At 38.6% G+C, this 14,275-nt stretch overlaps 1 protein-coding gene across 1 annotated transcript in view; it reads right to left on the reverse strand.

The window, feature by feature from the left end:
* Positions 1-14,275, reverse strand: part of mmel1 (membrane metallo-endopeptidase-like 1) — a 61,528-nt gene that overhangs the window by 21,168 nt on the left and 26,085 nt on the right. Inside the window, exons 14-18 of the mRNA XM_079844313.1 lie at positions 9,146-9,274; positions 6,179-6,277; positions 3,572-3,655; positions 3,355-3,458; positions 3,198-3,256 (exon numbers count right to left, since the gene is read on the reverse strand). Coding sequence (XP_079700439.1) covers positions 3,198-3,256; positions 3,355-3,458; positions 3,572-3,655; positions 6,179-6,277; positions 9,146-9,274 — 475 coding nt within the window. The remainder of the gene's footprint in view (positions 1-3,197; positions 3,257-3,354; positions 3,459-3,571; positions 3,656-6,178; positions 6,278-9,145; positions 9,275-14,275) is intronic.

The following is a 14,275-nucleotide window of genomic DNA, read 5'->3' on the forward strand; positions in this document are numbered from 1 at the left end:
TGGACAATGCGTTTGTGGCCTTCGCTTGTGGAAAGATCTGCCTCATGTTTGCCTCACGCAATACTACAACCACACTGATGACATTCAGCTCATGATCAGAGTAAAACGTGTGCTGATTTTAATCGCAATAAATGGGCATGTAAACACTTTAATCGTATCTATTCAACTCTGACCGATGTGTGCAGATCCGATATGATAGCGGGAAAGAACATAAGCGCTGTGTGACAGGAATATAACGCACTGGTCAAAAATAGAAATTAAGACAACATCCGTAGAAATGTGTTTTGCATTTGACTCAAGTAGAGATGGGCGTATCAATATGAAGTATCGATATATCGATACTGATGTGAGCATCGAAAATAATCGATAATCAAATAAAATATCGATATTAAGGTGTTTTTTTTCTTGGTAATTTTGTTTATTTAAAGAGATTATTTTATGCATACAACACGAATAACCTATGTTACTGAACAGTTGTGTAGTATAGGACTATTTTCCTGCTCATCTGAACGCATGCAAATGCTGCAAGACAGAACCAGCCAATCACAGAGAGAGCGTTCGGTCACTGATGACACTGTATTTAAACAGGTCTGCGTTTCCCAAAACTATCTTAAGAAACCATTGATGCTTTTGGAAACGCAGCCCAGAATAATGCTCTCCAGCAGACAAAAAAACATGTTTGAGTTTCCCAATAAACAAATAGAAAATAGAAATTGTAGCCTTGTAGTGCAATTACACTCTTTAAATTTAATGTTAAAAGTTGATTTTGATCATGTTTTATTCTGTAACTAATTTTAATAAAAATTATGTTTAATTATTATTTTTTACTACAGTGACCATAGTTCAACTAGTATTTGTAAATGTCCATGGTTACCACTACAAGTAAACATATTTTAACCATGTGTAAACAAAAATATGATCTAATAAGTTGCAATTAAGGCATATTGAATGTTAAAATACTTTTCAAATATGATGTTAAGTGGGTATCTTTACCCATTTTACTCTTAGTAATTTTAATAATTTAATACATTTAATAATGAAAAAGTTCAGTTTAGAAGTATCGTATCGGTATCGATATCGTTGATACTGGCCTTGAAAGTATCGGTATCGTATCGAAAACAAAATAAGTGGTTTCGCCCATCCCTAGACTCAAGTAGATTGATCTACTCTGCTCTCATGGTCAACTCCGCTCTGATTGGTCAGATGACCCAGTCTGTTGTGATTGGTCAACTCTGCTCTGATTGGTCAGATGACCCAGTGTGTTGTGATTGGTCTACCTCTTACAGCACATGTCAGAAACAAAATGTCCATTACTATGTTTTTTTCCAGTCCTCATCCTTATCCATGCAAAGTGGATTCGCTGCACTGAAAACAGCGTCTTCATGACGAACCAAACACATCCAGGCCTCAACTACAGGGTTTAAGAGCGGCTTATAGGCTGGCATATTGCAGATTTGTTATATTAAATGTATCAACTTGGGATGGCGTTAATGTCCAATATTTAACTAGAAAATTTCAACAGCATGTCATGGCAGCTGTAGAAATATTATTCCTTGTTAGGTCATGTTAACTAATATAGTGTTAACTTATACTATACAGAGGTGGGTAGTAACGAATTACATTTACTTCGTTACATTTACTTGAGTAAATTTTTTGGGTAACTTGTACTTTTAGAGTAGATTTAAAGATGGGTACTTTTACTCTTACTAAGTAAATTTCTTGTGAAAAAACTGTACTTTTACTTAGTTACATTCGGTGGCGTTCCTCCGTTACTGTCAAATGGTAATAATTATATTATATATATTAAAATAAATTAATATGACTTTCGCAAGTCTCGCAAAACGTTGGAGTGGCTGCTTCGCGAGAGGTTGCATCACCCGCTTATAATTAGCGCGCGTTTAGTCGGAAGATGATGGCCGAAGCAGAGGAAGATGTGTGTGAGCTACGGGAGGCAGATCACCCGTGGCCTCAAGTTCAGTCTATGTTTTCACTCCAAGATGTCAAAAAGAATAGTTTCATAATGCGATGCATGTTGTGTGCACCAAAACGAACTGACATCTCAGCATACAAGAATTCCACCCTGAAAAGAACATGTAGCGGTAAGTGTCACAATGATGCCTATATTTGAACACTATTAACGGTCATTTGGTAACTATGGGAAATTTTCCCTTATTATAATACTATTTCACACACTGTCCGAGTGTTTTCCTCATATGCGCTCTTGTGCAAGCAATGACAAATCGTTTGAATCCTCCAAACAACACGTCCACGAACAAACGTTCACATCTTCACATTTACATATCCTTTTCTTCACAAAACGAAACAAATTGAATAGCCTAATGGGACGTCTTGCAAATACACAAATCCGGACAGACACCTGTCTTAAGTGTAGAAAATACATACAAATAAAAACGGTATTGTATTTTATTCCTACCTAAAGAATAGCCTATATACTTATACAAATATAAGAACAAAGTATGTTTTAAGAAGAGCTCTAGTTAGCCCAGCACACCATTAATTTACACTGTTTAACCATTAATCACACACACACACACACACACACACACACACACACATACACATATATATAAGGTTCATTAGCTTACATTAGTTAACATGAACTAATAATGAACTGCACTTATAAAGCACTTATTTATCTTTATGTTAATTTAAACATTTACTAATGCATTATTCAAATATTGTTAACATTAGTCAAAGCACTGTGAACTAACATGAATAAACCATGAACAGCTGGATTTTTATGAACTAACGTTGACAAAGATGAACTAATGCTGAACAGAGGTGTTGTTCATGGTTAGTTCATGTTAACTAATACATTAACTAATGTTAACTAATACAACCTTATTGTAAAGTGTTACCGAGAGGTGTGTGAAAGCTCTCCAAGTAGCCTGAAATTCAGGGTTTTCGCTTCTTATCAATCAGATCGAAAGTAACTAGTAACTAACTACTTGAGTAGTTTTCTCATCGAATACTTTTTTACTCTTACTCAAGTAAATATTATGATTGTTACTTTTACTTTTACTTGAGTAAATATTTCCGTAAGTACTTGTACTTTTACTTGAGTACAGATTTTGTCTACTCTACCCACCTCTGATACTATAGAATATAGGATCGATTATTATATATAATAGTATATTCTGTATGGCTATATTTCTAACTACTGTATATGAATTTACCAATCTGGTTTCTGTTGTGCGAGTAGAATGCGTTGACCAAAGCCGCACCAATAATCCACCTAAAACATTCATAGAGACAAAGAGAAAAAGAGAAATGATTCAGTGATGGGTCAAGAAAGGGAAAACTGTCTTTCAAGCATATATTTATGTTTCCTACATGTCAGGATCCACAGGCTCCCTCAGCTTTTTATGACCTTTCTGGGCTGATGCTGCCAGGTTTTCCAGAATGTTCTCAAAGTAGTTCTCCTCACTGAAATTAAGCTGTGAGCAGAAACAGAACATAGATGTATTTCTGCCATCATTCTTGTATTTATGTGAATGAGATATAAGCTGGTTTGAATGGTCATTTATATTGAGCTCAATAGTTTCCATACGTGTGTGTATTCCTCGTCCAGTTTCTTATTTTCCTCCTCAAGGATGTGGTCGGGATAACCGATCTGTTCTGATATCGCCATGGCCTGCAAAACAGGAGGTTGGAAAGAGAGAATAACTCAAGGCTGTAGGATAGTAAGAGTAAATATAATAATTAGGGCTGTCAAAAGATTAATCGCGATTAATTGCATCCAAAATAAAAGATTGTGTTTACATAATATATGTGTGTGTGTACTCTGTTAATTATTATTTATATATAAATACACACACATTCATGTATATATTTAAGAAATATTTGCATGTATATACATATATACATTTATATAATCTATAATATATAAATGTTTTATATATAAAATTATTTTTTTCTTAAATATATACATGCTTGTGACTCGAGACTCCGTTCTCTGGACTCGTGACTCGACTTGGACTCGAGTCTCGAGGATATATAAAATCGCACTTGAGCATTCATCAAATTAATTACGTTGTTTCTGACTAAATAGGTTATCAAAATTTGATGTAAGTTGTTACACTTTTCCTGTTTTGGGCTCCCAAGACCGGCCGTGATCTATGTTTTCCCTCACAGACAGACACTGCTACCGCTCGCTCTCCTTGCTTGACAACACACTCACTGACGTCACTCACTTTACGCCGCATTCTCGTGCATTATTCGCGGGCTAAATGTTGACATTTGTCGTGAAGTTTGCCTACACGGATTTTGCATCTAATGCTGAAAAGAGCAGCGCCAAATGTTGTGTGTGTAATCGCACAATTGAGGAAAAGACTGCGATAACTTCAAACTTTAAAGGTCCCATGGCATGGCATTTTTCTATTATTTTATAATGTTTCCTGAGGTGTACTTATATTGTTAGTATGACTTTTACATCATAAAATGTCATAATTTAGAAATAAAAGGCATTTTTTCAATACTGCTGTTTGCCCTGTGGCTGAATGCCCTGCTTCAAGAGGCGTGTCCCACAACATTTTAACTCGGGCAGTTCGGTCTGGACTTTCTCAATAGAGAAGTAATTATGCCTGAACAGAAACTGTTCGGACCAATGAAATCATCAGGGCGGGCTTTAGACGATGACGGACAGATGATAAACAGTAACGTAATCATCCACGTCATCAAAGCCGCTTGGGTTGAATTTGTTCTAATCCTAAACGGAGAACTTGTTCGTATATGCGTTCACCTCTACTATTTCTCTCAGAAATGATGATGGTGTTGGTAAGTACTCTGTGTATCCTTAAATTCTTTTTTACAACACCGGCAAAGATTGTTTACACTCATTTTCTTCTTCTAACGCTAGGCTACTTATTCCAGTGTGCGGGCAGACAGGGTTGCCAAGTGTTTACAACAAAACTCGCCCAATTGCTAACGTTCCTCAAAACTAGCTAAAAACAAGCCCAATAGCTTTCCAGGGGGGGTTCTCCGTGAAAAAAGCATTTGGGGGGTAAAATATGTGTTATTTTGGCAGGGTTGCCTGATAAAATTTGCATTCCTGGGTCTGTATATCACATAATTGGGGTCGCTTCAACCCGCGGACATGGCAACACAGTGCAGTTGAGTTCTGTTGACATTTGACAACTAATGTTATGCGTCGCTCCGTTGCTCTGATTGGTTGTAGGTCTATCCAATTGAGGTCTTTCCTGGCTCGGTTGAAACACGCCCCATAATCACAGCCCAACGGAGCAGATCAGACTCATATTCTGACTAGCGTTGAGTATGATGATGTCAGGCTAGCTTAAAGGGATAGTTCACCCAAAAACGAAATGTTTATGTTGATCTGCTCACCCCCAGGGCATCAGAGATGTAAGTGTGTTTGTTTCTTCAGTCGAACACAAATGAAGATGTTTAACTCCAGCCGTTGCAGTGTGATAGTCATATAATGATATCAATAGGGATATTTTAGAGGATGAGAGCAATGAGAGTAAAAACACACAGACATACGAATCCTTATTAAACCCTGCGGCTCGTGAGACACATTGATGTCTTAAGACACGAAACCATCGGTTTCTGCGAGAAACCCAACAGTATTTATGTTATTTTTTATCAGACGAATGTCATCTAGTATTCCCAGTGCCATAACTTCCGGCGAATAAGGTCAAAATACTGGCACGATCAAAGATATATATACGTAGATGCCTCATTCGACTGATCCGCGCAGGCACTAATGAGGAATCTATGTATATATCTATGATCACGCCGGTATTTTGACCTTATTCGCCGGAAGTGATGGCGCGGGGACGGCTGAAGCAGAGCCATAGGAAAAAATGAAATACATTTTTAAATATAGATATTTTTTTTACACAAACGCCTGTATTAACACCCCGGAGCCGCGTGGAGCAGTTATATGACGGACAGATGTTTTATGGACTTCAAAAAAAGAGCAACTATTACTGGCATTATAATGCTTGGATTAGCCAGAACTTTTTTAATATAACTCAGATTTTATTCGTCTGAAAGAAGAATGTCATACACACCTCGGATGACTTGAGGGAGAGTAAATCATGGGCTAATTTTCATTTTTGGGTGAACTATCCCTTTAAGAGTAAAATGTAGAGGTGCGCCCCACTTCCAGCACTGGTCATGATTAAAACCATCTTACCTTCTCTCTGGCCTTCTCCTTGGATTGTTCATCCATCCAGCTCAATTCTTCCAATGTTTCCACATAAGCTTCCTGAATCTTTTTGATCAGCTCACCCACCTGAACAAAAGCGGAGAGACACTTTTTAAAGGGGGGGGTCTAATGCTATCTCATGCATTCTGACTTATTCACACTGTGAAAGAGTTGGATTCCCATGCTAAACATGGCAACAACAAAAAAAACGAGTTGGGCGTATGTAGGGTGACCACCATCAAACAAACCAAATGTGGGACGATTACTAAGTTTGTGTGGGACAATGTGGGACATGTTACCAACACTAAAACATAACCTGAAACTGTTGTATAATCTTAAATTCAACATCACTGAGCCCAAAGGCAACAGGCATCATGCAGATAACTACTTTTGAAACAGTTCTGACCAAGTGCAACTAAAATCCAACTAAATAAATAATGAAACAAATAAAACAACATTAAATTAGTTAATCTTATATATTAATATAGCCTATCTATATATATATATTGACAGCCGTCACAACCTACTAGTGACCGTGTTTACTCCTTTCTTTTCAACCATTGGATATAGTTTAAAAAATGGCTTTTGTATTTGTGTAAGGCGGGATGTACTTCTGACGAAGCGCTGTTAAATATAGGTGAAAAACGATGCCGCAAAAATAATAAATAAAATGCTTTCTTAAAAAGGCAAAAGAACGCATGCATGTTTTCTCAATATGATCATTAAAAATCAATAGACTGGTGAAAATGCGGGACATTTTCTCAATATGCGACATGCGGGACAAGGGGTGAAAATGCTGTGCGGTACAACGCAAAGCGGGACAGGTGGTCACCCTAGGCGTATGACGGAGTATTTCTATGCCAAATACACTCAATTCAAACAAGTTTCGGAAAGTTTTTTTCAGATTATGGCCTTGTATGATGTCATAAAGGGCGGAATTGCTTGTATGGGCACTTCTCCCGGATGAGCGAGTGCTCACATCAACCAGAGCGAGAGCAAGATTGCGCCCATCAACGAGCTTCGTTCGGTTACGGGAACCACGGACGGTTTTTTATTAGACCACCAAATCAACAATGTCACTAAAGAAGTGTGTTTCTGTTAGTGAGGAAAGCTAACATTGTTCAGCTTCCCAAATAACCCAGCGGTTAAAGCTACACTGTGTGATATTTTCCCCCATCTAGTGGTGAACTGGTATATGACCATCCAGTGAATATTAGTTTCTGTTCCTCTCAATTCCGATTTCGTTTTAACTCCTACGGTGGCTGATTTAGTCCAAGATTAACATGAATTCCAGTTCGACCTCGTCCACATTGGACACGGTGCCATCGAGTGTTAAAACGCCAAAGGCGAAGCTTGAATTTACGGGAATGTCCCTCTTTGGCTAATGTACTTTCAAGATGGAGGGGCAACATGGCGACCTGCATTCGAACCCTCACCCGTATGTATTTACAATGGCATATTATAAACTTACGAGAATACTTTATTACTTGAAAGAAGAAAATATACATTAATGAGCACATATATTTTTGAAAGAACTAAGTGTTTTTAGCTAAGAATAAACTAAAAAAAGTTACACAGTGTAGCTTTAAGGAAACCGTAGATGCAGTTTGCAAGTGTGTGTGTTTGTTCCCAGTCACGAGTGTAAACCGCAGGCGGTGAGTGAAACTGCATCAAATGTGTGTGTTTTGTTGGCAATCGGCGGGTACGTGCATATAATATCAACAACACCAACGTATAGAGAATCGAAAGCTATCCAGGGATAATGCCATGATGTATTGTGGCTCTTTAGCTCCGCCCACTGCACGCCTCCACAAGCTCGGCTGTTTTCGGAAAGAATCGGTACAGCGAATCTGTCTTTTATAAATCTGATAAAACTAAAGACTCTTCGGAGATATGAAGAATGCAATCCTACTCTATAGGTATTCGAGATTAACATGAGATTGGCAGTGTGTTATGTACCCTTTAAGTAAACTTGAAGTTGCCCGTTTTCAAATAGCTCAACTGTCCTAGAAATACTATATAAAGCCACATACATATACACTCACCTAAAGGATTATTAGGAACACCATACTAATACTGTGTTTGACCACCTTCCCCTTTAGAACTGCCTTAATTCTACGTGACATTGATTCAACAAAGTGCTGAAAGCATTCTTTAGAAATGTTGGCCCATATTGATAGGAGAGCATCTTGCAGTGGATGGAGATTTGTGGGATGCACATCCAGGGCACAAATTGTCGCCTCTTTTTCCTATTTGTAGTGGATATGAGTGGTACCCGGTGGGGTCTTCTGCTGTTGTAGCCCATCCGCCTCAAGGTTGTGTGTGTTGTGGCTTCACAAATGCTTTGCTGCAAACCTCGGTTGTAACGAGAGGTTATTTCAGTCAAAGTTGCTCTTCTATCAGCTTGAATCAGTCGGCCCATTCTCCTCTGACCTCTAGCATCAACAAGGCATTTTCTCCCACAGGACTGCCGCATACTGGAGGTTTTTCCCTTCTCACACCATTCTTTGTAAACCCTAGAAATGGTTGTGCGTGAAAATCCCAGTAACTGAGCAGATTGTGAAATACTCCACCAACAACCATGCCACACTCAAAATGTCTTAAATCTCCTTTCTTTCCCATTCCGACATTCAGTGTGGAGTTCAGGAGATTGTCTTGACCAGGACCACACCCCTAAATGCATTGAAGCAACTGCCATGTGATTGGTTGATTAGATAATTGCATTAATGAGAAATTGAACAGGTGTTCCTAATAATCCTTTAGGTGAGTGTATATATTCAATGCAGATTTACATAAAATCATCCAAGATTAAAAATATACTGAGATGACTTACAGTCAAACCACTCGTCATCCGAACAGTCTAAATCCATGTCAATCTGATTGCGTAATGCATTGAAGAAGGATGTTCCTGTTATGTCTAGCGGTGTGTGTTTTTAGGTGGTGTTTTGGTCTTACCATACGTTTGCTGTTTCCAGAGAAGGTTTCCCGGACGTATAGAGCCCCGACGGCGTTCTCCATGTTGCCCTGGACATAACGGACACAGTCTCTCCACCTCGCCTCCTCTACCGTAGTGCCATGCAACGCCTGAGTGAACACACACATGATGCAATGAAGAAAAATGGGACCAAAACAATGTTGAGAACACCCTGTGTTAAAGGGTTAGTTCACCCAAAAATGAAAATTCTGTCATTAATTCCTCACCCTCATGTCGTTCGACACCCGTCAGACCTCCGTTCATCTTCAGACTCAAATGAAGATATTTTAGTGTAAAGCTGATGCTGAGAAAGGCTTCAGATAGGCCTCCATTGGGATTCAGTACATTTACACTCACAAGACCCATAAAAGGCACTTAAAACGTCGTTACAAAGTCCATCTCACCACAGTGACTCTACAATAATTGTACGATGCGACGACAATAGTTTTTGTGCGCAAAAAAAATCAAAATAACACCTTTATCCAACTTGTTCTTGTCTTCCGTGTGTGTCTCCACGACGCATGCGTGAGAATATGACGCAGATCCGGCGTTCGGACACATGACCCAGAAGCGAATTGTTTACAAGCAGAGGAAGACGCGAGTATCTCAGCTGTTGGATTCTACATTGATCGTGCTTTAGGTCTCGGCCCAGTTCTCAAAATGTGGCTAAAGTGTGCATTTCATGGATTCCCGAACGCCGGATCTGCGTCATATTCTCACGCATGCGTCGTGGAGGCACACACGGAAGACAAGAACAAGTTGGATAAAGGTGTTATTTAGATTTTTTTTTCGCACAAAAACTATTGTCGTCGCATCGTAAAGTTATTGTAGAGTCACTGTGGTGAGATGGACTTTGTAACGACGTTTTAAGAGCCTTTTATGGGTCTTGTGAGTGTAAATGTACTGAATGCAAATGGAGGCCTATCTGAAGCCTTTCTCAGCATCAGCTTTACACTAAAATATCTTCATTTGTGTCTGAAGATGAACGGAGGTCTGACGGGTGTCCAACCACATGAGGGTGAGGAATTAATGACAGAATTTTCATTTTTGTGAACTAACCCTTTAAGTAAGGGGTGATGTACATCCAGCCTGTTGTTATCGCAGCATAAACCCAGACAGGGCGATCAGGACCCTGACGTGAAGTACAGGGGTCTTGCATCATCCTGAAGGAGTTTATTTCGAGCTGGATGTACATTATCCCGCATATAACGAGGCTATTTCCGTGCCGCAACAGCTTGAGGCTGGAAGTGCCGTTGAAAATCCATTTGTTCTTCTTCGTGTCAGAAGTATAGTGCTTTAAGTACATCAGAAATAGAACGGGCATCTGCCCACTGTCAGGAGTTTGTCACGTCATGCTGCTGGCGTCTGGTGTGGACACGGTGTAAGGAAATAATTGGACACAAAATATAGATTTTTGTTGAAATACTTAAAGTCGGCATGAAATCAAATTTTACTATTCGTATTTTTTAGGGCTGGGCAAATTAACGCGTTAACGCGGGCAATTAATTTTTTCAGCTTAACGCATTACAAATATTTAACGCAAATAACGCAGTGTCTGTTTTTATATCCATTTTTGCCTAGCGTTACATGATCACGCTATTTATGTAAATGCTTCCAAGCGCGACAAGACACAAGAGAACACGCTGTATACCAATGTCCTGTGTGTGTGTGTGTGTGTGTGTGTGTGTGTGTGTGTGTGTGTGTGTGTGTGTGTGTGTGTGTGTGTGTGTGTGTGTGTGTGTGTGTGTGTGTGTGTGTGTGTGTGTGTGTGTGTGTGTGTCAGTGTCCTGTCTGTGTGGCTGCGTCTCATGTCAGCCATAATCGAGGGACACTCTGACACACACACACACACCTGCTCACATTGAGTTCTCTTTTGCTCTTGAACAAACAATAAAAACAACACAGAGAATTGAGTCTTCTCATATTATGAGTCTTAAATTAGTTAAATAACGTCTTAAATTAACTTAAAGAGTTGTGAGGAAATGAGATCATGCGTCATGTTCATCAGCGGCTGATCTTAAAGTGACAGCAGCACTGATGATGTCTGTCATTAATGTTCATCACAGAACAACGGGAACAGAGAAAACTGTAGCTTTAATGATGATTAATCTATATTTCATTTATTATTTATGCAGTTAAGAATAGTGTTTGATAACTATTACATTTCGGTATATGTCTAACAGGGAAGGCCACAGGTAAAAATAACATTTATTATAATGGGTTTATGTAAAGATTGTTTTAAGTTCACTTAAATTAAAACTAGTTTTTTTAAAGCCTAATAAATGTTGAGATTGGCAGCTTTCAGTTATACTGTAATGTGACGTCATTAATGTTTCATAGAGACATCAGTGATACTGGCCTTCATTCAGAAAAACATGCCATTACAACACATATTTAAAATATACTGTCTTTAAATTGTTTCTTCATTAATTTGGAGAGTAACTGAAATTATTACAATATCAAAATATTAAAAACTTAAAATATTAAGAACTTGCGAATAATCGCGATTAATTACAGAAAAAAATTTGATTAATTCGTAAAAAAAAATTAATCGATTCCCAGCACTATTATTTATATATTATATATTTAATATTGTAGTGTTTACTATAAATGATTTATCTGTGCACTTCATTAATTTAAAAAAAATTATTTACCCTTATAATCTTTAATCAAATACGTTAACTTTCCCTCCCCCATCGGAACGACTTCTCTTCTCTCCTGGTCATGTACTATGGCGTGAGGGCGGGGCTATGGCATGGGGGCGGGGCTATGGTGTGAGGGCGGGGCTATGGCGTGAGGGCGGGGCTATGGTGTGAGGGCGGGGCTATGGCGTGAGGGCGGGGCTATGGCGTGCGGGCGGGGTTATCTCCCCCTGTCTCGTTTCTGCCCCGCCTCTCAGAAACCCGTCACTGATTGTAGCAATATGAAATACCGTCTTCAGGAAGGACTTGAGGCAAAAAGAGAGAAATATATGAGAATTAAAAGCTTTTTTTATTAAAAAATACTCAATATAGTCGGACGAACAGCTGAATGCGCTTACGGCGCGCCCCCCTTATAAGGGAGAGCTGAAAAAAAGTTTTACAGCAATAAAGCCATAAAAGGCTTAAAGCTACACTGTGTGATATTTTCCCCCATCTAGTGGTGAAAAGGTATATGACCATCCAGTGAATATTAGTTTCTGTTCCTCTCAATTCCGATTTCGTTTTAACTCCTACGGTGGCCGATTTAGTCCAAGATTAATATGGCTTCCAGTTTGACATTCAAATCTGCCTCCATTTTTTGTTAGCAACGCCCAACTTCCAACAATCCAATCAATTCCCGAAGAACGAAATCAAGCCCCGCCCTAAATTTTTTCTAATTTCAGAAGCTGTTTCACTCGGATATATGTCACAATAAGGAAAAAAAGACAATCTCAACTTCCGTTTCATGCCGACTTTAATCAGCTCACTAAACGCAATGCTTCTGCGAAGAAACCCGTTGCTAGCAAGTGGCTTTTAAACCAAGACGACTGAACAAGTTCAAACTAGTTGAACATTTAAGGTATAAAGTACAGTCATACCACTTATTACGCCGCTTTTAACCGCATGAATAATTACGGTGGGCAAGAGATATTAATTTGAGATGAAACTGCTTTGAAATCGTACCTGTTTACTATCTTATAATCCATTGAAGTGTACAAAACAATCGTCACTGTAAACCCTAACGCTCAAAATAATTGGGTTGAGTAGAGTAAACTTAAATAAAACCAATTTGTTCAATCAAATTAACTTTTATGAGTATTTAGCACTTTCTTTTTCTTTTGAGTTCACAAAATGGACACATTTTAAGTAATCCGAATGGTTTCATGGGTTTGAGTTATATGAACTTGTTTCTTTTAAATTTAGATAAACTTAAATTGAATTGAAACTGGGCTGGGATTTCTATTTCCCAGCATGCTTTGCCATGACAATAACACACCTCGGAATGTCGTGACTGGCCAATCATAATCAAGTATTCCAAAGAGCCGTGTAATAAACATAAATAGAACCTATTGGACTGAAACAAGAAATGCAGTTCAAAGTGTTTTAAAATAAACACGCATTATAGTAAACATCAAAAGCAAATAAAATAATATATAACATAAGATTAAAGATCAGCTAATAACAGAAGATACATGAGCGCGGATCACCAAAACTGAGTTTTAGGGCGTTTTCACACCTGAGAGTCGCACCAAGATCCGAACCGAAGTTCATGTTTTGATACATTTTATACATTGGGTTAGTTTTGGTTTGGTCACATTGTAATTATGCGATCGCACTAAAGAACTGAACATGACACACTTGAGTCCACTCGTCTTCATCTATCGGCATCTGGACACTGATTGGTTTGTAAACGGACGTGCGTCTGACGCGTCTTTGACAAGAATGAATGAACGGACGCATATCGCCGCCACTAGTGAACAGTGCACATTGCTGTACTATTTTTTATTCGTTACGTTTAAAAGTGGACATTTCAAGCTTTATATTCACATATTTCTCATGTTTGTGAGACGAGTATCTGCTGAGTTTGGGTTTATTTGAGACGCGCTCCAGTTCAAAGCATGTGATCGCTCCCGCCATTATTGTCTGCTATAGACTATTAGCTTCTTATTTATTAAATCCAGGCAATTATCTGATTAAACGTTGATTAAAATTAGGATACAATTTATACAAAACGAAATTCACTTTAAAGAAAGGCTTTCTAAGCAAAATCATACAAAATTTCGTTCAAAATCATTTCTGACCTTCTGTCTTATGACATATTGCGCATCTTTTCACTTTTCATAATCAATGTAGCCGAGATGAAATTTAAAAATAACATTATAATATTTAAACATAAACAGGAACTTCCTGTAAATGCTCTGAAAGTGTGAACCACACAGAAAATGCTTTCACACTAGAAACGAACCGAACCTTTGTTCAGTTTGATCCGGACTGAGACGACCTCTTTTCGTCGGACCAAATTTCGTCTGTTTGATCCGGACCGTGTTACGGTGGAGGTTTCACACCGGTCATTTTGATTCGGACCAAACTGAAAAGTCAGAAAATCCGGACCAAACAAGGCAGGTGTGAAAACGCCCTTAAAGGCAGGCG

Source organism: Gobio gobio (assembly GCF_949357685.1).
Source record: "Gobio gobio genome assembly, chromosome: 19".
Lineage (NCBI taxonomy): Eukaryota > Metazoa > Chordata > Actinopteri > Cypriniformes > Gobionidae > Gobio > Gobio gobio.